Source organism: Peromyscus eremicus, chromosome 4 (genome assembly GCF_949786415.1).
Source record: "Peromyscus eremicus chromosome 4, PerEre_H2_v1, whole genome shotgun sequence".
Lineage (NCBI taxonomy): Eukaryota > Metazoa > Chordata > Mammalia > Rodentia > Cricetidae > Peromyscus > Peromyscus eremicus.
The window spans coordinates 101,281,057-101,305,992 of record NC_081419.1 but is presented as its reverse complement, the minus strand read 5'-3'; the positions used below and the strand labels follow the sequence as shown (position 1 = coordinate 101,305,992).

Here is a 24,936-nt window from a genome sequence, read left to right as displayed (position 1 = left end):
AGTTCGGCTGATTTCTGTTCCTTCCAGGCAGCTGGTCTGGTATCAGACTCTGCTTTGCAGCTTGGCTTATCTGAGAGTCTTTTGTGCACCTCAGCTTTGCTCTTCTGAGAGGGACTCTTGGCTCTTACTGCTTTCTCTGGCTGGGAGGGGCCTAGTGAATCCAGTCAGCTTCAAGGACTTCCTGAAGCTGTTTTGAATGGTTTACCTTTCTGTATAAGGACCCTCCCTGCAAGATGGAATATCTCAATCTTGGAGGAAACTGTCACACAACACATGAGCCCAGACAGACATGTGGCCTTGCACTTGTGGTGACAGAAAATGGTAGATTAGAGAAGATGTTGCTATGGTTCCAGGAATTTTGACTGTTCTCGAGGGTTCATATACTGCAAGCTTGGTCCTCAGTATGGTGACAATGGGTTAGCAGAATCCTTAAGAGGTGGAGCCCACAGGGAAGTGACTCGGTCACTGTCACCACCACCCTTCCTTTAGCATCATTGTGACCACTGCACAGAAATAACTTTTTTTTTTAAAGAGAAAATGAATATTAAAATTTTTATATACTGGCACATTTCCAGGCTGTTTTGCAAAGAAAAAAATTATGTTACTTTAGTTCAAAACTCCACATCAAAGTTTATTTATTCAAATTCTAATTTTATAAACACATAATGAAAGAAATATAAATTTTATAAATATATATTCAGAACAGTAGTTATGAAGTACTCAAAATATCATCCCCAGGTTTTTCTTCTTTAAATATATAAAATTCCCATAGACTTCATAAGAATTCCTCTTCAAGAGCCAAAATTTCCATCTTACAAAAGCCATCTAAATTCTCATCAGACACAATCAAAGTTATTAAGAATATCAAGAAATGGAAAAGCTCTGTATCAGGGAATACAGATAACACATAAGTAAATCCAATTACCGTACATGCCTTCTGTGGTTTTAAATGCTTTATAAAAAACTTCCACTTAAATATGGGTGAGAGTCCTTGCCTGACTGTGAAAATGTAGAAATTATTACCCTTCCTCATGGGTGACGAGGTTCCCACGACGGACGCTAGGGAGAGAAGTCACCATGCATGTTCCCTGTGGAGGGACCTGAGCCACCGAGACCCACTGCTTTCCTGACGGTAGCTTTTTCTAATAGTTCGTTCATTGTTTCCCTTCACTTCAAAAAAAAGCTTTGGGATCAAACAAATGGCTGAAGGACGACCAGATGAGAGAGGCAACTGATCAGTCTGTTCCGTTTGTTTGGTCACCGGCTCTGGAAGCCTGATCTATGACCACTGCCAAAGGCACACCCAGACACCCCAACCCAGGAAAACACGAGCATAACCCCCAAGCTGGTCCTTTGTCTTTCCTCTTCTGGTCTAAGCTGCGCTGTGACTGTAGTGTGTCAACCACTGTCTCCTCCAACACTTCTGGAAAGAACTTTGAGAAAGTATGACACCCAGGGTCATCCATGTACTTTTCTGAGCCTGGAGCTCAGCACTGTGCCTCCTCCTCCCCCGTGGATCATGTCTGCCCCATAAAAGGTATCTTCAGATCACATGTCAGAGGCTGTGCCTGCCTGTACCCTCTTGGTCAACTCCTCTAAAGTATATGTGTCTCCTCTCTTTATTGCTCCCTGGGATCCATCTTTAGACTCAGGCTGGTACATTCACACAACTGATCCAAGACACTTGGCCCCAGAATTCACCATCAGGCCGCTTGACTTGGATGACTTCTCCCTGAGCAGGAAGGCCCAGCTTTACACAGTCTCAGCTCACAGTATCCTCTGGAAATGTGTCTCTGCTGAAGACATAAAGTCAACCCAAACGTGAGGTCCAACACTGGTGAGAAAGCCATCTCTGTAGGTCAGGCCACCGTCACGGAGCGTCACAGCTGTAGAGTGATGGCTGTGACATCGCAGACCTTCTATGGGACTGTGTCTGATGAGAGCCCCTTCAGCTCAGTTTCAGAGGGTTTCAGCCCATCATGGCAGGGCAGCTCCGCTCAAGGTGAGTGAGCATGTGGTGAAGGCTGTTCACAATGTGATGGACCAGAAAGCAGGATAGGAAACAGGCATCGACATCCCACCAGCTAGGCCCTACCTCAGAGGTTCCGCGGCCTCTCAAAATAGCGTCACCTGAGAAGCATGTTTCTCAGGTTGAAAGCACAAGCCAGCTGGTTACATTTCAGATTCAAGCATTGACATCCTTGGATGAATTAAGGCTGATCTCATGGAGTTAGTTCTTTCAAGAGCAGATTTTTATAAAAGAATGCCTGGTATCTCTTGAGTCTCTCATTTCCTCTCTCTCCGTGAGATCTCTTATGCATGAGCTTCCGCCATTGTGGTGCCAGCTGTTGAGAGGCCCTTACTAGAGCCAAGCAGATGCTAGCACCGGGCTCATGGACTTCCAGAACTGTAAGTGGAGTAAACCTCTTTTCTTCATAAATTATTCAGCTTCAGGTAATTTGTAATGGCAACCCCAAATTAGCTAAGACAAAGTTGGAATGGGCCCAGTGGCTCATCTCTAACAGGTATTCATTATCTCTCTTGGATTCACAGAGGAGCTCCTGGAGAGCTACTGGACAGCATATGGCCCCTCAACTTCAAGGCTGTACAAAACGGACTTCCATTTCTGTCTTCTTCCACAGAGGCCGTGGTGGCAGTGCCGTGAGAGGAGGAAGGCCTGACATTGGTATAAAATGTGGCCTAAGCCCTGATAATGAGCCAAGCCCTCTCATGACTGAGAACAGAGGCAGCAGAGGAGGCTCTGAGTGACCAGAAGGATGTGTTCCCAGGCCAACAACCCTGAGGAGATCTTGCTCAGGCCAGAAGGTGCTGTTCTCCCCTTCTGACATGGTTTTTAGAACGTGGTGCCTGACTTTCATATCCTAGGGGCTCGTGTGGCCATGCAGAGAGTACAGAGCCTACCCAGTGATCTTGTGCTGCAGAACTGAAGTTTTAGCTGGCCTGAGGCCTCCACGGTCATCTGAGAGATCTGTTTAATATTCAGTTGCTACTTCTAGAAGCTTACCCTGCCACGAGTAACTGAAACTCAGCCATCTCTACCTGCCTGGGCCCTGGCTCCCTATTCTGGCCACTCTAAGCTGCTATGGCCCCTGCATATCCAACACCTTCCAGCACACGCTCAGTAGCTGCACTGAAGCCACGCCTAGTCTGTAGTCATTGGCAGGGACTCTAAAGCACGGTCCTGAGCCCAGTGGCCTCTCTTTGGACCACTTTCTCCTTACTGCCTGGTGGCGATATGAAGACATTCCCAGGGATAGCTGCTTATCCCCAGGGATAGCTGCTTATGGAAGAGCCTCCTCCATCCCTGCTCCACCAACACCACCACCCCTCACCCCCACCACCACCCCCCAAACTTGGCCTCTTCCTCACAGGCTCTCTCTTTCATACAGAACTTTAGTCTGGGGCTTGCCCAATTGTTTGATTTATTTATTTTTAAATTATGTTTGTTTGTTTGTTTTGAAGGGATCTTACTATTATACCCAGGCTGATCTCAAACTCCTGGGCTCAGGTGATCCTCCTGCCTCAGAATTCCTAGTAGCCAAAATGACACAGGTGTATGTCTATATCCAGCTCCCTGCCCCCCACCAGAGTGTATCCCAGGCTGCCTTCTAATGTACCATCCTTCTACCTCAGCCTCCCATGTGTTGGAATCGCCTGTGTAGACATGCACCACCAGCTGACTTTTCCATCTGTTCCCAATTCACATTCTATACAAAGATAAGACAGTCCTTCATTCCAAAATGGTTTGACAGAAGTTTTTAATGCTAAGACAATGTGTAAGGGTACCCATACAGCCATCCTGTTTTTCCCACTTTCAGTATTTAGCAAATTATATGAAACATTCAACACTGCTTTATAAAGGAGGCTCAGCAGGTAAAGGCACTTGCCACCAACCCAGATGACCTGAGTTCGATCCCTAGGATCCACATGGTAGAAGAGAACCAACTCCCAAAATTTGTCTTTTGACCTCCGCATGTGTTTACATTGCCCACCCAAATAAATGTAATCTTTAAAAGTTAGGGAGGTAGAGAGATGGCTCCTCAGTTAATAGCATGTTCTGCTCTTGCAGAGGACCTGAGTTTAGCTCCTAGCACCATACCAGGTGGTTCACAACCACCTGTAACTCCAGCTCCAGAGGATCTGATGCCTCTGTGGTCTACTCATGTGCTTATACCGCTCCCCCCCCACACATATAATTAAAAATAATAAAAATAAATCTTAGGCAGGTGTGATGGCATATACCTTTAACCTGCACTTGGGAGGCAGAAGTAGATAAATCTCTGTGAGTTCAAGGCCAGTGTGGTCTACATAGAGAGTTTCTGGCCTGCCAGGGCTACATAGTGAGACCCTCTCTCAAAAAACAACAACAACAAGTCTTTTAAAACGGGCTGTAGCTGGGTGGTGGTTGTGCACACTTTTAATCCCAGCACTCAGGAGGCAGAGGCAGGTGAATCTCTGAGTTCAAGGCCAGCCTGGTCTACAAATCGAGTTCCAGGACAGCCAGGCTTTGTACTAGATGTTTTTCCCAGCCATAGACTACCTTAAATGCTCAGAACCTCATCCCCTTGACATGTGCACCCCAGCTATCCCATCCATGTATGCTGGGTGGAGGAAGTAGGGCTAAGTCGGCCTGATAATAGATTGTTCCACTAAGATCTGGCTTGGTTGTGGCATTGGCTCCTGATCTGGAGACTGACTCAGGAAAGTCCCTTCCCTGCCTCAATTTCTCTACCTGCCAAATAAGTGCCTTATCTTTAGCAGCCTTCCTGCCCCCAGGTTGAGGAAGAGGCCTGTATGTTTTGTTTTTCCTGGGGAAATCTCATCTTCAAAGTGCTGCATTTTTATTACAGACATTTATGAAAACAATGGTGGCAGGCAGTGATTGTCTTAATTATGATAATTAAGGAGAGAGAGAAAGAGAGAGAGAGAGTGAGTGGGTAGAAAAAGATCTGCTTGTTTAGCAAGTCCTCAAAGAGTTCAGTCTTCCCTGCTCTTCCCCACAACCCCAGAGCTTGGGCATAAACTCCTACATCACTAATTCATCCAAATCAGTACACACACACACACACACACACACACACACACACACACACACACACCTCTTTTTAAAATCTTCAGTGGCAGTTTCTATTTGCCTAGTAGTGGATTATATTAGGTTTGGTGAAAAGCTATTTCCATCCTGTTGGTATGGGGCTAGAGTGAGATTGTGATAGCTCCGAAATCATTCTAACAGCCAGAACCTAGGGCGAGGGGGAAAGGAGAGGTGGGCTAGCAGGGAGGACAGTAGGCTAGCTGGGTGGGAGCAGCCTACATTTTGCTTTTCAGCAGTTGGGGGCCAGATTAGTCAGGTGTCTCCTCCATATACCAGGGCTGGGCCCCAGGGGACATGTTGGTCTGGTACACTGCCTGCAACCCACTCCTCACCACAGCCTTGATCTTCATCTCTGAATCATCCTGTAATGAGGTCCCTTTTCAGTCTGCACCCCATTATTAAGTGTACCATTTCTTCCATGTCTGTGAACTATTGTCCCCCAATCTGAGAACTGTGGGGGTGACTGTAGGCAGATTTTTCATCGGAACCATTGGCTCTCCAATAATGACATGGAGACATGTTATTAATTATGAAAGCTCAGCCAATAGCTTAGGCTTGTTTCTAACTAGCTCTTATAACTTAAATTGACCTATTTCTATCCATTTACTTTTTGCCTCATGGCTTTATTACCTCATCCCCATATTGCCCATCCTGCTTTCTCTGCAGCTTCTGGTTTCTCTAGGTTCTTCTTCCCAGAGTACTCTCTGCCCTGAAAATTCTGCCTCACTTTTGGCCATTCAGCTTTTTATTAAACCAATCAGAGTCACACATCTTCACAGGGTACTAAAAGACTATTCCACAATGTTTCTCCCTTTTTGTCTAAATAAAAAGGAAAGGTTTTTAACTCTAACATAGTAAAACTATATACAATAAGAAAATTATCAGGTATTGTCTAAATAGAAAGGAAAGGTATTAACTTTAGCAAATGAAACTATATACAAGAACAATTATCATATAAGAATTACATTTATAATGTCCAGTCTATTTGTTTTTGGCATATCCAGAGAAAATACTGTATTTTCTATCTTATCTTGATGAATTAAAGTTTTGTACCTAAAACATTTTTTATTGTAATTTGTATTACCATCTTAACACTGCTTCTTTAGACCTCAAAACATTTTTTAGATAAACAATTTAAGCTTTTATGTCTCTCAACCTATAAACTTTATTATCTCTTATGTAAGTTTCTTTTCTGAATTTGGTAACAAGGAAAACTATAAAACTATAATTATCTAGTCTTCAGTATCCATCAGAGACCCAAGAAGGATAAAATATTATTTGAGTAAACAGGAAGTGCAGAACAAACAACTTCTAAAACTATAGAAATGATAGTTTCTATAGTTGGACAGTCACCCAAGGTTCTTCTGTAATGTTGGGGCATCCATCTTTGACTGACAGGCCTAGAATATCTGACAGACTTTTCTGTAAAGCAGGAATTTTGAAGGACTGTTCTACCTTGTCTTGTCAAAGTTCAGTAGTCACTTCTTTGTGTGGGTCCTGCTTGTCCAGTTTGGATAGCATGCATCAGCAGTTGAGGCAAGGGCAGTTTTTTTGCCCAGTGGCTAGCTTTTGCCACAAAGAAAGCAAACTCCATATGGAGGTTCTTCAATGCCCATCATCCTTTTTTGAAGTAAATTTGTGCTGCCAAGAGCAAACTTGTTTCAGTCATGAAAAGCCTTAGGTTACTAAAACATTTTAAATGCCATATTCTGTAGGTCTTTGAAGTGTTTGAAGATCACCTATCTGTCTAAAATATATCTTTGTGTGACCTTGAAAACATACCTAACATGACTATAAGTTTGATTGTTATAGATTACAAACTAATAACCTGTATTTATTTATTTATTTATTTATTTATTTATTTATTTATGTTTTTCAAGACAGTTTTTCAAGGCTGGCCTTGAACTCACAGAGATCTGCCTGGCTCTGCCTCCTGAGTACTGGGATTGAAGGCATGCACCACCACCACCCAGCCCTGTATTTCTTTATTATCCTAAATAGCTTTCAAGGACTAAAACTTTACATTACATTTTGTATGCACTGCATAGGTACAATATCTTAAACAAGAATAGAAACATATATGCGGTATAACAAAAATAACCTTAAATTTGTATCAATATACAAAAATCCATAGTAATGTAAAATATTTGAGACTAGTAGTTGCTGTTTTAGTTTGAAGGTAGATACAATAATCTACCCTTTTATCCCCTCTATATTCCCCCTTTTCTTTTCAGAATGAGATCCCTGAATCTAACTTCCTTTGCTTAGTATCCTCCCTGACTATGACCAATAACAGCTTGTGACCAACTCCCCTAAGTGGTGACAAACATCCATCCAATGACCAAAAACCACTCACCCTGCCTCTTGGGAATGTGGGTGTCATGTTCTTAAAATTACTTCCTGTTGTCTGGGGGTGACAGCATCTTTAGGGGACCCTGAAAAAATTAAGATAACAGTCAAGTCCTGGGGGCACTAATTGTTGTCTAGTCTTGGTTTGATGGGATAATGCAAGGCTGATCTGAAGTCCTGGCTGGAGTAGTCTATGAGGCTGGACCATCTTAGCTAACTGCCTTGAAATCTTCCTGAGCAGCTTGTAGTCCAGAGCTAATCTTTGGGTGGTGTTTGTCAGCTTAGTGTCATTATTACAATCCAGATGGAATCATCATTGTGGGGCCCCATCATCTTTTCAGAGACTTCAAAGGTAGCTGTTAGGAATGTTCATGGTTTACTGAAGAAAACTTGAATGTTTTAAATGTCATCTACAACAGATCTCAGAGGTCAAAAGACAGTAATCTATTAAATACACCCAGGACACGCAGGCTTAATTCTTAATACCTGCTTCAGATATAAGCCTAAAATCACATACAGGAAGCTAGATGAAGCCTAAATCTAGAATTAGTTATTACTCTGTACGGCCATTACTATTACAACATAAAGTTTAAATATATATACATGTCTTAATCTTATAAATTTTGAGATAACATTGATACCTTAAGAAAAGTTTTAAAGAGTCAAAATAAAACCAAAGGATTTTGAGATTGGTAGCAATAGAATAGTCCCTAATTTTGGTTTTTCTTCTGTCCCATACCACGTGGCTCTTCTGACATGAGACAAGATTTTGGATTTTCCTTTAACAAGCATGGATTTAGAGTAGAGAGCCATGCTCCAACTCCAAAGCCAGCTTTAATTTTTAATTGAATTAGGACTACAAAAAGATTATTTGCCTTATATGTCTGTAGAGGACATTATAAACAAACATTTGGTAAGATCTATGAGATTTTATCCCATTGGAAGTGTGCTATACCACTAGGCCAATTTACTGTTTTTCTTAGGGCATTTTCTCTGGATGATTCATCCTCCTTCTTTAGATGTCTCATTTATCCAGTGGTCTTCAGATTCCTTAGTTGGATGCTTTTGTTTTCCTGGAAAGAAAAAAACCAAAACCCTACCCCAGCCCTAACTTTCAGGAGTTTCCCTTTTTTGCCATATGTAGACAGATTTTTTCATTGGACCATCAGCTCCCCAATAATGACACAGAGACTCATTATTAATTATAAAAGATCGGCTGACAGCTTAGGCTTGTTTATAACTAGCTCTTATAACCCAGAGAGGGTAATGCACCACCAGTGATGGTGCCAACCCTGATGACCTGAGTTTGATCCCCAGGACGCAAACAATGGAAGGAAAGAACCAACTTCTTCAAGTTGTCCTTTAACTACCACACACACACACACACACACACACACACACACACACACACAGTAAATAAATAAACATAATAAAACAATTGAAAGCCAGATGTGGTGGCAAGAATCAATCCCAACACTCCTAAGATGGGAGGATAAGACAGAACTACCCAGAAGCCCTAAGGCACTCTAGCCCAGAGAAAGCATTAATTGCAGAAACTGCAAGAAACCTTGCTTCTCAACGAGGTGGCTTGGTAAAATTGTCCCCTTACCTCCACACTCACATACTATGGCACTCCTCCACTCATGCACAGAGAGAGATCGAGTAATTTTTAAAGTTAGTTAAATATATTTATGTGTGTATATCATATAACATATATATTTTATATATATTGCCCATGATTCTACTGGAAAGGATCATTGTTGTGTGTGTCTTCACGCCACAGACTGTTCTGTGATAACTGTTTGTGCTTAATTAATGCATGAGGGTCTATCTAGACCAAAGGGGCATTTTCAGTTCACTGTGATGACTGCCCAGTGTGTTCTGGAGGGTGTTTCTCTCCCCAGTTCCTCAGTCTTCCAGGTTGTTTCTGGTGGCATGAAGAATGCTGCTAGAAGTATCCTCCATCCATCAGGAGTATTTCTCCATCACTTGCTTAGTTACAGGGTCCTGAGTGTTCAATCCTTCACAAATCACAGACCTTCGGAGACACATCTCCGAGCATAGTTTCTATCAGTTCTTGTCGCTGATGACCAATGGGCATGGCTGGACCAAAGGGCAACCCTCTTCTCTCCCTAAGGATAGTGTCTGCTCCAGATTGGCCTGGCAGAGGTCACTCCTGGAGTCAAAACAGGCTCCAGAGGAAGCAGGAGGAGCCAGGCTAGTTCCTGGTTTGTGGCTCTGGTCTTAAGACCCCTTCTTTGGGGTCCTAAGGGTTTCATTCAGTGGCCATGTTTAACCTGCCCTTAGGTTGGGCTGCTGGGGTTTGAGTGTGGAAAATTGTTTGAAATTGGGCTACCTTAGATAATCCAGAGACTCTGGGGTACCCCTGGCCGGGCTCCAGGCTGTCCTTGCCCAGCATATGGGGAGGAGGGAGAGGCACAGGCTTCATTGAGATCGCCAAGGGCGGCTGGGCCAGGCCCAGCCCCCTATCCGGCCTCCGCCCCTGCCCTTCCTACGCTCCCGGCGGGCGACCTGGTAGCTCCAGAGCCCAAACCTGTCGGGCCGGTTTGTAGAGCCACGGGGACCGAGGGAAGAAGGCTGCAGAAGGATGCACGGCCTGCCCGGTGCTGGCCCGCACTGTCCGCCGCCCGAGCCTGTGCTGCCCACCCGCCCGAACTCATGACGCGCTCGCCCGGCCTCGTGGTACCCTTGCTGGGCCTGGGCCTGGGACTGGCCCTGAGCCTGCCTGGACCTGTAGCAGCCGACTGCGGGGCCTTGGCAGGGGCAGAGCATCTGGCATTCCATCCGGTAGCCAGGACGCGATGGCTGACCCCTCGTGTCCGCGCACCGGGGCCCCTGGACTCCCTCTATGGCACCGTGAGACGATTCCTCTCGGTAGTTCAGCTCAACCCCTTCCCGTCGGGTGAGTGTCCCCTCCCCTAGCGGACCTCCGCAGGCACTGGGCCCCCAGCTAGCATCTGTGCACATCCTGTCAACAAGCACTTGACAGTGTGAGGTTTCTGGCACTACACAGTCTTCTTCTTCCGTACGTTCTGGGAGTCCACGAGCAGCTCCTGAGCCTTCTTGTTTGACCTTGAGCTGGGGCTAGGTGCGAGAACATAATGTTAAATCTGGCTCATTGTCCCAGGGTCATGGTGCCGGGTCAGGGGGGGCCACAAGAGGCAGGAGGAGGGAAAGGACCACCAGGCCAGCTGCAGGGCCTACCAGAAGGGTCCAGAAGGTCTGCTTGCAGGCCTTCTACCAGCTGCCTCTCCTGCGGGCGGCGTGATGAGGCCTGGCAAGGTGTCACAGCCACATGACACTGCCTTCTAAGAACCTCCCTTAGCCTGGCGATAGAGTCTAGACACAGGGGCAAGGCGGTGGCTGTCCCCAAACCCTCAGCTTGCTTCCTTTCCCTAGAGTTGGTAAAGGCCCTGCTGAATGATCCATCCTCCGTGAAGAGGGATGAGGTGAGGTCTGCGCCACGGGTGCTGGGGGAGGGAGTTAAGGGTGAGCAGGAGGGCCCCACCTGCTCAGTTCAGCCCACCTTGCTGAGTGTTTGCCATCCTTTTCCTTCCCGGGTTCAAGCCCCACGTCTTCTTTTTACTCGTGGTGGTGGAGTTTGCAGTGATCTCCAATGCCCCTAGACCCTGGATTGCCTCATCTGTACCATAGCAAGGGCACCACTGACCTCCTGCATCCTGCCCGGGTTCACCAGGGTACAAGCAGAGGCACACAGGCATTCTCTCCACCTCAGTCTTGCACGGGAGTAGAGGAAAGGCAGGGCTGCCCACCCCCCCCCCTCCTCATGCCTCACTGCCCTGCCCAGGTGGTTCGGTATGAGGCAGGCTACGTGGTGTGTGCTGTGATTGCCAGCCTCTACCTCCTGTTGGTGCCCACCACCGGGCTCTGCTTCTGTTGCTGCCGATGCCGCCGGCGCTGTGGGGGCAGAGTGAAGACGGAGCACAAGGCCATGGCCTGTGAGCGAGGCAGCCTCATGTCCTTCCTGCTGTTGACTACCCTCATGCTTCTGTGAGAGGCGGCCTAGGTCAGCGGGAGGACGGGCTGGTGGCCCCTGTGCTCCTGGACACCCTGCAAACCCTTGCCTCTGGCCCTCAGGATTGGTATGGTCTGTGCTTTTGCTACTAACCAGTACACACACCGTCAGACAGGCCCCAGTGTGGAAGCTGTCCCTGAGACCCTGCTCAGCCTGAGAGGCCTGGTGTCTGATGTTCCTGAAGTAAGTACTACACAATTCCCTCATCTGTGTGTGAGTACCCTGCTTCAAGACCGACACAGAGAACCGCATCTCTGTGTCCCATAAACCTGCAAAGCAGGGAGAGTGTTCCTTCCTGTGTGCACGTGACTGCCACCTGGTGAAAAGTCCCTGAAATACCTACCTGAAGGATGGGGCTGCTGAAGGACAGGAAAGATGGCTTACCCCTGCCCCCCCAACCCCCCCCCCCCATGTTTGCCTAGGAGCTTCAGGCCGTGGCTGAGCAGTTCTCTGTGCCCCAGGAGCGAGTCTTAAAGGAGCTGGAAGGTGAGGGTTACCGCTGGCCAGCTCCAGGTCCCTCGGTCCTGGCCTGCCTTGGGGAACCATCTCAGCTTCCTTAACCTGGACTTCACCAGCATACCACATCACCAAAAGGGGTCTCCCTGTGCAGCAGCCAACCATCCACACCACCCTGCAGAGCCCAGGGCTCGTGGGAGGCAATGGGGATGTCCTCAGCTCCTGGGGGGACCATCCCTGTCAACTGTCCTGTGTTGTCCAGGTGCTGGTGAGAAACTTGGGAACATAATTCATAACCAGCTCAAGAGCACAGTGTACCCGGTGCTAGCATCAGTGCACAGCCTGGGCCAGGGTGAGTTGGACCAGTGCCCTATATGTGGGTGGGTCCGGCAGGTGTCCTCCAGGAGCCAATTCTCCCATCCCCCACCCCTGGGTTTCACGTACTACCCCAGCCCCACCCAAAGTCTTTCTTCCCATTATGCTGGGATCCTGTATGGGGCATCCCTGCCTACTTCCTGGCCGCATGTGCCTAGCGGCAGTTTCCACTGTGGCTATAGATAGTTTATGCCCCTCTAGCCAGGAGGAGGGAATATGGTGTCTCTTTTTGCTAGGGTGCTGAGGACGCCGGGAAACGAGGAGGAGACCCTCAGGCTACATGTGACTCTCTTAGCCCTGCAGGTTTCCATAGACCACCTTCGAGCCCTGAACACCACCTCAGTGGAGCTGCAGGAGGGTCAGCAGCACCTGGAACCGCCTGTGCAAGCCCACCGGGAACGCCTGCTCACCCTGCTGCAGGAGGGCTGGTGCCAGGGGGACTGCAAGGGGGCCCTGAGCCGGGCCAGTGCTCTGCAGCTGAGTGCTGACTTCAGCCAGGTGCAGGACTTGGAAGGGCTGGTCTAGCCTGCACCTTTGGAATCCTCTGGCATCTTAGTGGTCAGGTGGCTTTTATGAGGCCAGCTTTCAGAGAACACCTTCCTTAGGCTGTGCCTTCCTTTCCAGAGCACCCAGGGTTAATGACCCTTTGTTTTTAGAGTGAGCCAAAGCTCTCCATAGGCCACACACATAGCCCCGAGCTTCATGTGTATTAGCTTCTTAGGCTCTCACTGCCCCTCAGGGTGATGGGGAGCTCTGCGGTCCCCATTTTACATATGAGGATATTAGTGCAGAGGCACCTCCTTCCTCCCATAGGGATCCTTCTCATATCATAGACACCCTCCATTTCAGGTCCCCCCTGTGGACAATGTCCTGCATCGCCTGAAGGATGTCCCAGAGGCCAACTTCTCCAGCATGGTCCAGGAGGTAAGCCCTGTCCTGGTCACTTGGTCTTTTGCTCCACCTGCCTGGGAACTGACAAGGAAAGAGCATCAGTTTCACTCTCTGGAACAAGAACCTGGTCAAGCTAGGCGGTGGTGGTGGCACATGCCTTTAATCCCAGCACTCAGGAGGGAGAGGCAGGTGGATCTCTGAGTTTGAGGCCACCCTGGTCTACAGGGTGAGTTCCAGGACAGCCAGAGCTGCACAGAGAAATTCTTTCGAAAAATCAAACAAAGAACCCAGCTAAATCCAGGACTTGAGTCCACCTCACCCTGCAGCTACCTGGGCTAGAGGCTCATGGTGCCTGTCCCCACTGCAGTCAGATGGGAGAGGCAGGTCTGCAGCTGAGAAAGAGGAGTTGGGCTCCCATCAGGGATGGGGTCTTCAGGCCACAAGGGAGCAGGTGCTTTGACTGCACCCCGAAAGGCAGGCCTGCTCTCTGGGTGGAGACAGCCACGGTGGGGGTGGTGCCACGTGAGTCAGAGCCTGTGACCCAGGGCCTGGAGTTGGGGAATCAGTGAGTCAGCTATGCTGGGAGGCTGGGAAGAAGGAAGCCAGAACTAAAGGAGATGGAAGGTTGGAGCTGGACTGAAGTAGAGCTGGTTGTTAGGATGGGGTGGGTGGGGACCGGCGAGAGGATGAAAGCCATGAAATGCTATCTAGGAGGTGACTGAGTAGAAGGGGGTGTAGGGGCTCATAAGTGACATGTGCGGAAGAGCTGAGTTAGGCGGGAGAAGCCATGTTTGCAAGAACAAGAGGATCACTTCCTTGGCTGGGAGCATCGAATAGCAGCACCCTCCCTCTGGGCCTCTAACTTGGAGACCCCAAGGTGGAATTCCAGGTGACTGGGCAATAGCCACAGCCTTGCTTGGTCCCGCAGGAGAACGCCACCTTCAATAGTCTCCCGCTCCTGGTTGCAGTGGAGATGGCCAGTGTGCTCAAAGGTGAGGCCCTGCTCAGGGGCCTGGCTGCCTTCCTGGCATGCTACCCCCACCATACCCCTTCCAGGGAGGCTTGCTGAGAGAGGAGCTGGGCAGAGTGGTGGGGACGGCTGTCTTCTCTGCCTGGTGGGCTCTCTATGGGTCCCAGAGGGTTGGCCCTGGCTCCTGGGTGCCCTCTGCATCCCCTGAGACCCTGTAGCTTTGGGCAGATCTGAAAAAGGCACTGGCTGAGCAGCCTGAAGGTGTGAGGATGCTGGCCCAAGGATTCCCAGGTTCAGAGGCCGCTTTGCGCTGGAGCCGGGCACTGGAGGAGCTGGAACAGCGCAGCCGCCCCTATTTGAAGGAGGTGCAACAATATGAGAAGTACAGGTGAGTGCGCGTTGAGGCTCCGTCCTATCCCTGTCCACTTCCGACCCGACAATACCGCTGCCTTCTTTTAAGCCAAGAACCCTAACTCCTATGGCTTCCATGTCCCACCTGGCTGTGTACCCCCAGATCTGAGCCTGGGGACCCTGTAAAAGCTATGAGACCTCAGGAAATGTTTGCACCCCTACTTCTAAAGACCCAGTCTGGGGCCTAGAAGCCTAAGTCCCCGGCCAGCCCTCTGGTGCCAGCCGCCTCCCTTCTCAGTAAATCCCATACTCTCTCTGTGGCAGGTGGATTTTGGGATGCGTGCTGTGCTCTGTCATCCTGCTTGTCGTGGTCTGTAACATGCTGGGCCTCAGCCTAGGCATCTGGGGGTTGTTCGCCAGGGAGGACCCCAGCCACTCAGAAAGCAAAGGCGAGGCTGGAGCCCGCTTCCTCATGGCGTAAGAAGGGGCCGGGGCCGGGGAGGGGCTCTCATTGCTGGATTGCCAGATTCCCCCCAGTACAGTGGAGTCTGGCAAGTCAGGGGAATGAACCTCGGTGCTGACCTGGTCCCCACTCCTTGGGTGACTCTGGGTAAAGCAATGGTCTCCCTGGGCCTCGGTGTCCTCCCCTATCTAAGGGGGTTGGGCTGATGCAGGGACAGCAACAGCCATTGTAACTATAGTATGCCCAGCAAGCCCAAACACAGCTCCAGAATCCTTAACTCAGCTTTTAGGCAGTCCCAAAGCCATCATCAGCATCAAAGGCATTATCTGCTTGTCCTCCTGAAACTAGATGGCCATTAAGGCCAAGGCTGCCACATACAGTTGGCCAAGCTGTTTATCAGACAAGGTGCCTGGTCAAAGGGAATAGTGAGGAATTGCAATCCGCCCCACATGTCACTCTCCAAGCCTCATGGCCTGGCATGGGGCTGTGCCCACTCACAAAGAGGCTCTGTAAGTCAGGGGCCCTGGTGGAAGGGACCTTACCACGCAGTCTCTTTGAAGTGTTATCTATGTAGATGACTCATGTCTCACTGTGCCAGTGACGACTTAGAAAGGTTGAACACTGGAACGGGTCACTTCCATGGACCCTAAGTCCAGAAATGGCTCTTTGAACAAACAGGTGTCCTTCCTCTAGGCTTCCAGGGCAGCAGGACCCAGCAATTGGGTGGGGGTGGGGTGAGGGTGCCAAGGAGCTGCCAGAAGTGCTGGATTAGCCTTCTTTGCCCAGGAGGCATGCCTTGTTGCCAACTCATGGCCTGTGCTGGTCCCAGGATGTGGGTGGGGACAAGCCTGGTCCAGGGCAGTCGGCTTCCACATTCCTTCAGCCATGTCTCTCACCTCCAGAGGCGTGGCCTTCAGCTTCCTCTTCGCAGCTCCCCTCATCCTCCTCGTCTTCGCCACTTTCCTGGTGGGCGGCAATGTGCAGACACTGGTGTGCCGGAGCTGGGAGAGTGGAGAGCTGTACGAGGTGGGCCTGGGCCTGATCCAGCTCCGAGGGAGCTGACGGGAGCCTGGGCCAAGAAACTGAGTCAGGAGGAAGTGGGAGCCAGAGGCACCAACAGGAGATAGGGACAGGAGGAAGGGGGATAAGATGCAGGGGAGAGAGGGGGCGGAGAGAGAGACACCCGTGAGCCCCGAGCCCCTGAGGTGCTCCCCGGGTCCCATCAAGGACTCCAGGCGGTGGCACCCACACCCTGTCCTAACTCTGAAAGTCCTGCTTGTATCACTGTCAGAGATTCACGGGCAAAGTCCCCATGAGGAGTCAGGGCCTGGAGTCACTTGAATTAGAGGGGGTAACGGGGGTGTGTGGCACCAAGCTTTAGGGCAGCTTCGCCCCTCACCTCTCTATGCTCCCTTTCTTCTTGCCCACCTGCAGTTTGCAGACACCCCAGGGAACTTGCCCCCATCCATGAACCTGTCCTACCTTCTTGGCCTGAGGAAGGACATCAGCATCCAACAGGCCTACCGGTGAGTGGGAGGCCTGGGATTGGGGCTGGAGTGAGGAATTGAAGGGAGGAGCAAAAGTGGGTATCCCCTCAGAGTGATGCCAGTCCCACCTGCCACCCCTAGGGGCTCTCTATTGATGTGTATCTTCCTTCCCCAGACAGTGTAAGGCAGGGGCAGTACTCTGGAATGTTCTACAGCTCAATGACTCCTATGACTTGGATAAGCACTTGGATATCAAACAGGTGATAGAATGTTCTAGATGGCTGTTAAGACGCGCCCCCCCCCTCCTGTGCATCCCTTTCTTCTGTTCTTCTGGGGCATTATCTCTGAACTAAAAAAAAAAAATCTCTTATCAAGGGACCTCAAGCCAGAGGTCTTAGCAACCAACTCAGGGCCTGTCCAGGGCTTGATCTATGGAAGATTCCAGGGCTGTGAGTGGGTGTGTGAGTAGCTGGCTGCCATGAATGCCTCTGAGCATGTGCTCCAGAGAAGGCTTAATACAGTACAGGCTATGGAAGGAGAGGACGGGACAGTAAGAGTAGGGGTGTGTGCCCTGATGAGGACAGGTACTGGGTGGCATGTTCTAGCTGGGAGTGAAACAGGAGTGAGCCACCGAGCAACACTGATGGAAAGTGCTCTGGGGTCTTGGCTGCACCTCAGAGCCAGTAGTTGGCCATGGCAGATTCTATCCGCCCATCCCCAGCCCGACCCCGGAGCATCAGGCTGTCAGTCCTCCCGGGACTCAGGTGGCCCGTTTGCCCGAAGTGGTGCAGGGAGTTAGAGTGGACTTCCGTGCAGAAGTGAGTGGAAAGGCAGAGTGGAAGTGGTGGAGAACAGAGGCACTCATCAGTACTGACAACAGAAAGCTTCAGAACCAGGAAAGGGCGAACATCTTAGAATGTGGTCCTAACGGTGTATGAAACATGCCCTTTTCCCTCTCTCCATCCCTAGGGAAGGTGAGGGGAGAGGTCCCTGAGGAACCATTTCTCTAAGCATGTCCTAGGAAACACTCCCCCTCCCCCACCCCAGCTAGCACCCTTGCTGCTCACACAAAACTAGCTCATTTTGATCCTCCTAAGAAACACATTAGATTCGTCTCCATCCCAAGTTACGGGATGGGACAACCAAACAAGATCAGTCCTGACTCGATACTTTAAGCCATGGCCAGGGATGTTTGCTTAATGGCAGTACCTTTTCCCTCCAGCGTCTTTAATAGTGGCCCCACAGCTGGAGGCTCTGCAGCCTGGGCACAGGGGATCTCTGGCCCTGGTGGCTGGAAGCCATCTCAGCCTTAAGTGGGCTCAGCCCCAGAGAGGAGGGGTCCATCTTACAGAAGAGTGTGGACCAGTGAGGCTTCTGGTTCTGAGGGACCAGGCAGTTCTTTGTAGTTGCATGGTGACTTTGAAAAAACTTCTCAGAAGAGACACCAAAAAGCCAATAAGCATAGATCAGAAAGATAAAATGTGCCATCCAGGACACCAGACTGTCTACTGCTTCATGTCCCATCTCTGTCAGTGATGCCTGAAATGCCGCTGCTAAGGGAGTTGGGGACCTCTCTCCCTGGAGGAAGGTTGCCTCGTCGAGTGGGGAGAGGCGACCAGAGATGGGCTGCCTTCTCTGATATCAAAGCTGGATGTCATGGCCACAAAACAGGCAAATGCTGGGTGTCTTTCCTGGAAATGTGGACGTGTCATTCATTCTCCATCCATTCATTCACCCATTCACTCACTCACTGACAAGTCTACAAACTGGACTCCCCTACCACTGGACAGGCTCCGCTCCAGATGAGGGGGCTTACAGCAGAAGAGCCAAAGTCCCCAGGACTATTGAGCTGATGTTACCCACAAGCCCAGGAATAAGGGATCTTAGAGCATGAGGTACTGTGAAGACCTGATACAGAGGATGTGAGGAAGAGGGCCAGAAAGCTGTTTTTGTATCAGGTGGCCAGGGAAAGTCTGTGTCACAGCCCAGTAGTCACGTGGTCCCTGGAAGCAGCCTGGGACTCTGAGTAGAGGTCTCTTGGGAGCCTGTGAGGGTGTGTCCACCTGGAGAACCAGGTGATGGCTCCGAGCCAAGCCACCAGGCTCAGCAATGTGCCTCATCCTGTCTTCTCCTCCAGTACACCCACAAGCTTCAGCAGGAGCTGCAGAACTTCAAGTTGGATGTAAAGGGTCTAGACCTGTTGAGCCCTGCTGCCCACCGGGACCTGGAGGCTTTGCAGGGTAGCGGGCTGGAGAAAATCCACTACAGAGACTTCCTTGTACAGGTTGGTGAGGGGCACATCTGCTTCCCCAGCAAGATGTGGCACTTGACAGAAGGGCCAGTCTCTGTGTGTTTTGCTTCTTTCCAGCTCCCCACAGTCTCTCCACTCCTGGGACTTCTTCCTGTTAAGGAACTAGTACACGTCCCCAGGTCCCTTAAACAAGAGTATGTGTTGCTGTTCATGGTCCTGAACCCACTGCTGCTGAGGGTAGTGGTGTGATACTGGGTTTCATTCTTTTCCTCACATTACGTGGGTGTTTTGCCTACAAGTATGTCTGTGCACCACATGCATGTAGTGCCTGTGGAGGCCAAAAGAGGGCAGCTGATACCATGGGACTGGAGTGTTAGATGGTTGTAAGCCACCAAGTGGGAGCTGGAAATCCAACTCCCAACTCGGGTCGTCCAGAAGAGCAACCAGTGCTTTTAACTGCTGAGCCATCTCTCCAGCTAGACATTGGCTTTTCTTCAGATCACTCTAGAGGACGTCTTGGTTGTTTTTCTAGTCCATTGGAAACTCTGAAATACTTCACAGCTTCAGTTCAAACTCACCAGGACTCACGTCACAATAGACTTAGCCGGGGCTGGGAACATGGCTCAGTTGGTAGAGCGCTTGCCTAGCATGCACAAAGCCCTGGGTTCAATCCCCAGTACTACTTGAAGCCTGATATGGTAACACATGACTGAATCCCAGCACTTGAGAGGTAGAAGGCGGAGGATGTGCAAGCTTGGGTTCAGCCTATGCTACATGAGGCTTTCTCTGAGATAACAGAGCTAGAGATGGGGGGCAGGGTGGAAATGGGGAGACTTAGTTGATGCAGGGCACATTTGACGAGTCTGGGGATTCAGAGGCTGAGGGTATCTGGGGACATCTGAGTTCAGCCTTCTTGGTGTCTCCTGTCTTCCCTCAGATCCAGAAGCCTGTAGTGAAGACTGACATGGAGCAGCTGGCGCAGGAGCTGGAAGGACTGGCCCAGGCTCAAGTGAGAAGGGAGCAGAGACCCTTCAGCCAGACGGCCATCAAGAAGATCTGGGCGGGAGGGATTAGGAATGCTGGGGTTGGAGAGAGGGCGGGGACGGAGGCTGGAGACTGAGGGCCCCAGCCGTGGGTGCTGAGGCTTTCTACCCTGCTGTTGGACCTGGGGGGCCTGCAGCTCCAGTTCTCATTCAGACACTGCTGCCATCTCTCTGGGTGGCCTTGGGCAGGCCATTTCGAATCTCTGGGCCTCTGTCCGTGCATCTGCAGACTGTCCCAGTCTCTGATCAGAGGAAGTTTCTGGCCTAACCTTGCACAGCAGGGCCAGCTTCAGGCTCTACCAGGACAGACGCGGTGGGGAACCCCCCCTGGATGTGCGCACTCCGCACAGGAAGCCACTCTCTGTATTTACAGACGTCTCCAGTTTCTGACGTTCTCTTTAAGACATCTCAGACTCCACAGCCACCTTGGCTCTGGGTAGAGCAGAGAGCGTTGCCCGGTTTCAGCTTACATGGTGCTGCGGCACGTTTAGTAGCATCCAGCAGCTCCGGGCAGACCTAGAGCAGGGAAAATCTGAGTTTGAGGATTTTCTCTCTGAGCCCAGCACTTTCCGCCCCCCTTGGTGGGCTGCTCTTCCTGTTGGGATGGGGACGGTTCTAACCCTTTCGTCTGTCTGCCCTCAGAATGACTCCGTACTGAGGCAGCAACTACAGGAGGAGGCCATAGAGCTCCGCAGCCTCTACCGGGAGAAGGTTGTCCCCCAGCAGAGTCTCGTGGTAAGTTTCGAGGGAGTCTGGGGCAGGAGGGAGAGGAGGGATGGAGAGAGGGCAGTGAAAGGAGGGAGGGGCCGGCCGCATTCTCCCGTTTCCTGCCTCTAAATCCTTGCCTGTAATAACCCTGATTCCTCCACAGGCCAAGCTCAACCTCAGTGTCAAGGCCCTGGCATCCTCTGCTCCAAATCTGCAGGTGGCTAATGGGAGTGGGAGGCCGGGTCAGAACAGGTGGGCAGCAGAGGAAAACAGGACGCCTGGCTGCCTTGAGATCTCTGTTCTGTCTTGTCCCATTGGAAAGGGAAGGGGGAAGGGGGAAGGGGGAAGATCATTGAGGACCTCTTTTTTTGGCTTCTGGGTCCTAGAGCCTGCCCTTCATCCATTAAGGTGATGTGTGGTATATTGTAGGATGGATGGACGGACTGGCGGGTGAGTGGACAGATGGATAGCTGATTTGGGCTATTGTCTCCTACAGGTGGACACTTCAGACGTCCTTGCTAATGTCTCTCATCTAAAAGGAGAGCTGCCTGCCCAGACCAACCTCATCATAAGGAATGTGAGTTGGGGGCAGAGTGCTGCCTTTGAGCCAAACACGGAGTGTCTACCCCAGGCTTCCCCTCCAGCTCATCTCTGACTGTGGCTCCCATGAGAGCCAGGCTCATCCTGATGACGTCAGACATGGAGGGGAGAGGGGAGGCAGGACCCCGGCCAACCCTGGGCTTCTCTCTTTCCTGTAGGCCTCTGAGTGTTTCCTGACCAGGGAAATGGGCTACTTCTCTCAGTATGTGGCCTGGGTGAGAGAAGAGGTAAGTGAGGCCTCAGAACCCCACCCAGCCGCAAAGTATACCCACCCCAGTGGACCAGCTGTGGAGCCCTTTGGGGGTACCCTAGGCCTTTGGGATTGGATCCAAACTCCCAAACCTGCCATCTGCCACTCTTGTTCACAAAATGGATCCTGCCCGCCCCTCATTTCTACCCCTAGCCCCTTTGTGAGGCCCAAGCATAGGCTAGGTTGGCCATAGCTTTCTAGAACATTCCATCTACTCCTTGCCCCCATGCCTTTCCATGGATAGGTCCCTTACCCTGCTTGTCTAAGGCCAGCCATCAAAGCCCGCCTGCACATCCTGTGGGCCATAGCTTCTAAGAACGGTCTAGGATTCACAGGGGTTTGGTTTATCCTTGAGTATCTGTGTATGTATGTGTACATGCATTTGAGGGCAGGTATGTGTGTGCACACACACGTTGCCTCTCCAGGAACAATGACTTAACACCATAGTGAGGGACACAGTGGGACTTACATACGGGCTGGTGAGTAGATGCAAGGGGCCAGAGCTACGCTGAACAAGAAGTTCAGTGTCCTATCCTTCCTGTGGGCCCATGCCCATTCTGTCTGTGTGTGCACCTGGCACTCTATGTTCAAGTGTGAGGTGGACCCCAGCTGTGTCTCTGGGCTTCTCTGTGTGCCTCTTAGCCTCATCCTCAGAATATGTCTTCACGTATACCTATCTCATGTTGGCACCACAGGTGACCCAGCACATCGCCACCTGCCAGCCCCTCTCTGGAGCCCTGGACAATGGTCATGCAATCCTATGTGACATGATGGCTGACCCCTGGGTGAGTGTCCCCAGCCTATCATGGATACAGAGCCAGTAGGAGGGCATGAGGCCAGGCGTGTGGAGTCGGTGCGGAGCCTCTGGGCACAGGGCTGGTGGGAAGGCACCACTGCCCAGCCTGGTGAGCTGACCACATGGCTCCCATCCAGAATGCCTTCTGGTTCTGCTTGGGGTGGTGCACCTTCTTCCTCATCCCCAGCATCATCTTCGCAGTCAAGACCTCCAAATACTTCCGCCCCATCCGGAAACGCCTCAGGTAAGGGGCTGCCAGAACCACAGTGGGCATCAGATGTCCAGGAATTCTTTACAGCCATTGGGCCACACCCTGTCCGGAACCCTCCCATGCAGAGAGAGCTTCTGGCCCAGCTCTGAGGAGCATTGGGGCCCTAAAGTTCCCACACAAGCCTGCCGCATCTGAACCCGGGGAATAGCTTCTTGGGACTAATCATCCTCTGGATGGTTCCTGAGGCAGGGACATCAGAGCTCCAGTTGTCCCTGTGCCAGGGCTGAGGGTCTGTGCTGGGGACTCACTTTACTCCTGTGATGTCACAGCTCCACCAGCTCTGAGGAGACACAGCTTTTCCACATCCCCAGGGTCACCTCCCTGAAGCTGTAGGACCCCCTGGTGAGTTCTGCCCCCCATAATCCCTCAGTGCCTGAGCTGAGGGGCTCAGATCTGGGGTTTTCAGCATGAAGGAGGGTGGGAAGGTTGACCCAGACTGGTCAGTGTGGATGGGACACATCCCTCCCCCCACCCCACCCCCCCTTCACTTGTTTTCTTTTTAGTTTATAACAGGGCAAGATGATCCCAGGGCTTCCTTCCCTCCTTCCTTGTCTCAGCCTGGACCAGAAGACTTCTGGAATCGCTTTCACAGAGCCAGGCTGGCCTCCAGTGCTGGCCTGCCCCCCCCCCCTTCTCCAGCTTACCTGGTCCCGCATCTACATGTTTTTCCTCATGACCCAAATCATACTCCGCCCTTACTGCGCTACAGAGCCAATGGGTCCTTCTGGGTCTCTAGCCCTTGTCCTCCTTGCTGTGGTATTCCAGCAACAGGAAGGGCCTCTTCTCCACCCATGGGAGCTCCTTTCCAGCCCTCAGGTGGGACCCAGGCCCCTCCATTTACCCCGTCTCTTTCTCCCTGCTTCCTGTCCAAGTCCCTTTCCCCTTGTCTGAGTTCGATCCCCCCATCCATCTCAACCTCCTTCCTGTTCCCTCCCCCAGCCCTTTGCTTGCTCTCTCCGTGGTAGTCCTGCCCCCCCCATTGCCCCTCTTTCTCATGTTCTCACTGCCATCTTGCTGGCTCCCGGGCCCTGCTTGCTGGCCACCTAACCAAGTAGGCAGCAGATGTCATGGTGGAAGTTATGACCCCTGAGCCTTCTGCAGGCTCTAGTCTGGATCTCCTGTCTGAGGGCTGAACTGTCCTGTCTGCATCCCAGGTTAGAAATAGCAGAGCTGGCCCTGTCTTCTCTCTGAGCACTGGCTCCTAAGAGAGGACCAGGGATGTGGGCCACACTGGGGCTCCCCCTTTGCCTCACAGACGGTCGCATGGGTGGTCCCCACTGTCTTTCCCAGGAAGGATCTGGTGGTGAGAACAGGGTTTTGCACTCCCCTTTCCATCCTGCACATATGGCCTGGGATCGCCCCTCACTTGTCTCTGCATGGTCCCTATGTGCTGGACACTGGGTCCAGAAAGGACAAAGAAAAGGGAGACAATACAGACAAGTGTCTGTTCCATTACCGTGTTCTCACTTCCCTAAGCTTTGGTTCTGGGTCCCTAAGGCTGGGTCTCTAAGGCTGAGGTTCAGTATACAGTTGTGTTTAATGGGCATCTGTGGGAAGAATCGCAAGGCCTCTCTGACTGCAGGCATCCTGGGACTGGGCAGCAATTCAGTGTGGGGAGCAGAGCCTGCCTAATCATGTGATTCATAGCCTGCTTCTAATGCTGCTAGCTGGGGCATCTCCAACATGTGAGATAGGTCCCCAAATCCGCAATTTCTTTTTCTGATAAAGTGGAGAGGCTCCTTAGAGCCTGTATGTAGTAGGGTTGTGGAAGTCAAATGTGATGGGTGGAAACCCTTGATGGGCTTGGTCTGAGCAAGTGCTGCTCAGGATTTGAGAGCTAGGCTGAGGGCAGAGCCAGAGTCTGGCCTTTGTAGTGGTCTGCTGTGTTTTTGAGCATATTTCTGTGGAACTGCATCCTTTGAACCAGCATCAATTTTGCTGCTAGGACTTAGGACAGTGGTACTGATGATGAGCTAAGACTCCTGCAAGCAGTCTCAAACAAGGTTTTTTGTTTGGTTGGTTTTTCGGTGGTTTTTTTGTTTTGTTTTGTTTTGTTTTTTCTTTTTTCTTTTTTCTTTTTTTGGCTTTCCCCAGAGGTTGGAAGATTTTTGTTTTGTTGTTTGTTTGTTTTTTGGTTGTTACTTGTTACTTGGGGGTGAGGAAGTGACACCCTGTATTTTTTTAGATATAATTGATGGGATTTAAACAAATGAAATAAAAGCATTAAAAATCATTTCCAGTTCTGTCAGAGTTGCTTATCCGATCTATTATACATCTGAGCACGTTAAGCAAAGTTATTTTAAACTGAGTCTTTTGTGTAGATGGGAGCTCCTGGTGACCTGCTCCTGGTGGCTGTTGTGTTCCTTGTTTGTCTTAGTTTCATCTTGCCTCTTCTATAGGGTCGGTTGAATATTGGTACTCTGGTATCTGAAAATCTATCAGATAATAATTGGAGGCCTTGAATGATATCATCTTCCACAAGGGTGTTGTGTACATCTGGCAGTG

The 24,936-nt window shown here is 50.6% G+C and overlaps 1 protein-coding gene across 1 annotated transcript; it reads left to right on the top strand.

Moving 5' to 3' along the window:
• The first annotated feature begins 9,998 nt into the window (after positions 1 to 9,998).
• On the top strand, positions 9,999 to 24,664 carry Prom2 (prominin 2). The gene is made up of 24 exons (XM_059261366.1): positions 9,999 to 10,385; positions 10,883 to 10,932; positions 11,292 to 11,494; positions 11,582 to 11,702; positions 11,942 to 12,005; positions 12,238 to 12,327; positions 12,646 to 12,848; positions 13,200 to 13,274; positions 14,170 to 14,233; positions 14,440 to 14,599; positions 14,887 to 15,039; positions 15,928 to 16,051; positions 16,460 to 16,551; positions 16,688 to 16,772; positions 18,650 to 18,796; positions 19,701 to 19,772; positions 20,449 to 20,541; positions 20,678 to 20,731; positions 21,011 to 21,091; positions 21,273 to 21,341; positions 22,060 to 22,149; positions 22,298 to 22,404; positions 22,701 to 22,773; positions 22,935 to 24,664. Exons 1-23 carry the CDS (start codon positions 10,142 to 10,144, stop codon positions 22,762 to 22,764), a joined length of 2,505 nt encoding a protein of 834 aa, XP_059117349.1. The 5' UTR covers positions 9,999 to 10,141; the 3' UTR covers positions 22,765 to 22,773; positions 22,935 to 24,664.
• Positions 24,665 to 24,936: the final 272 nt, after the last annotated feature.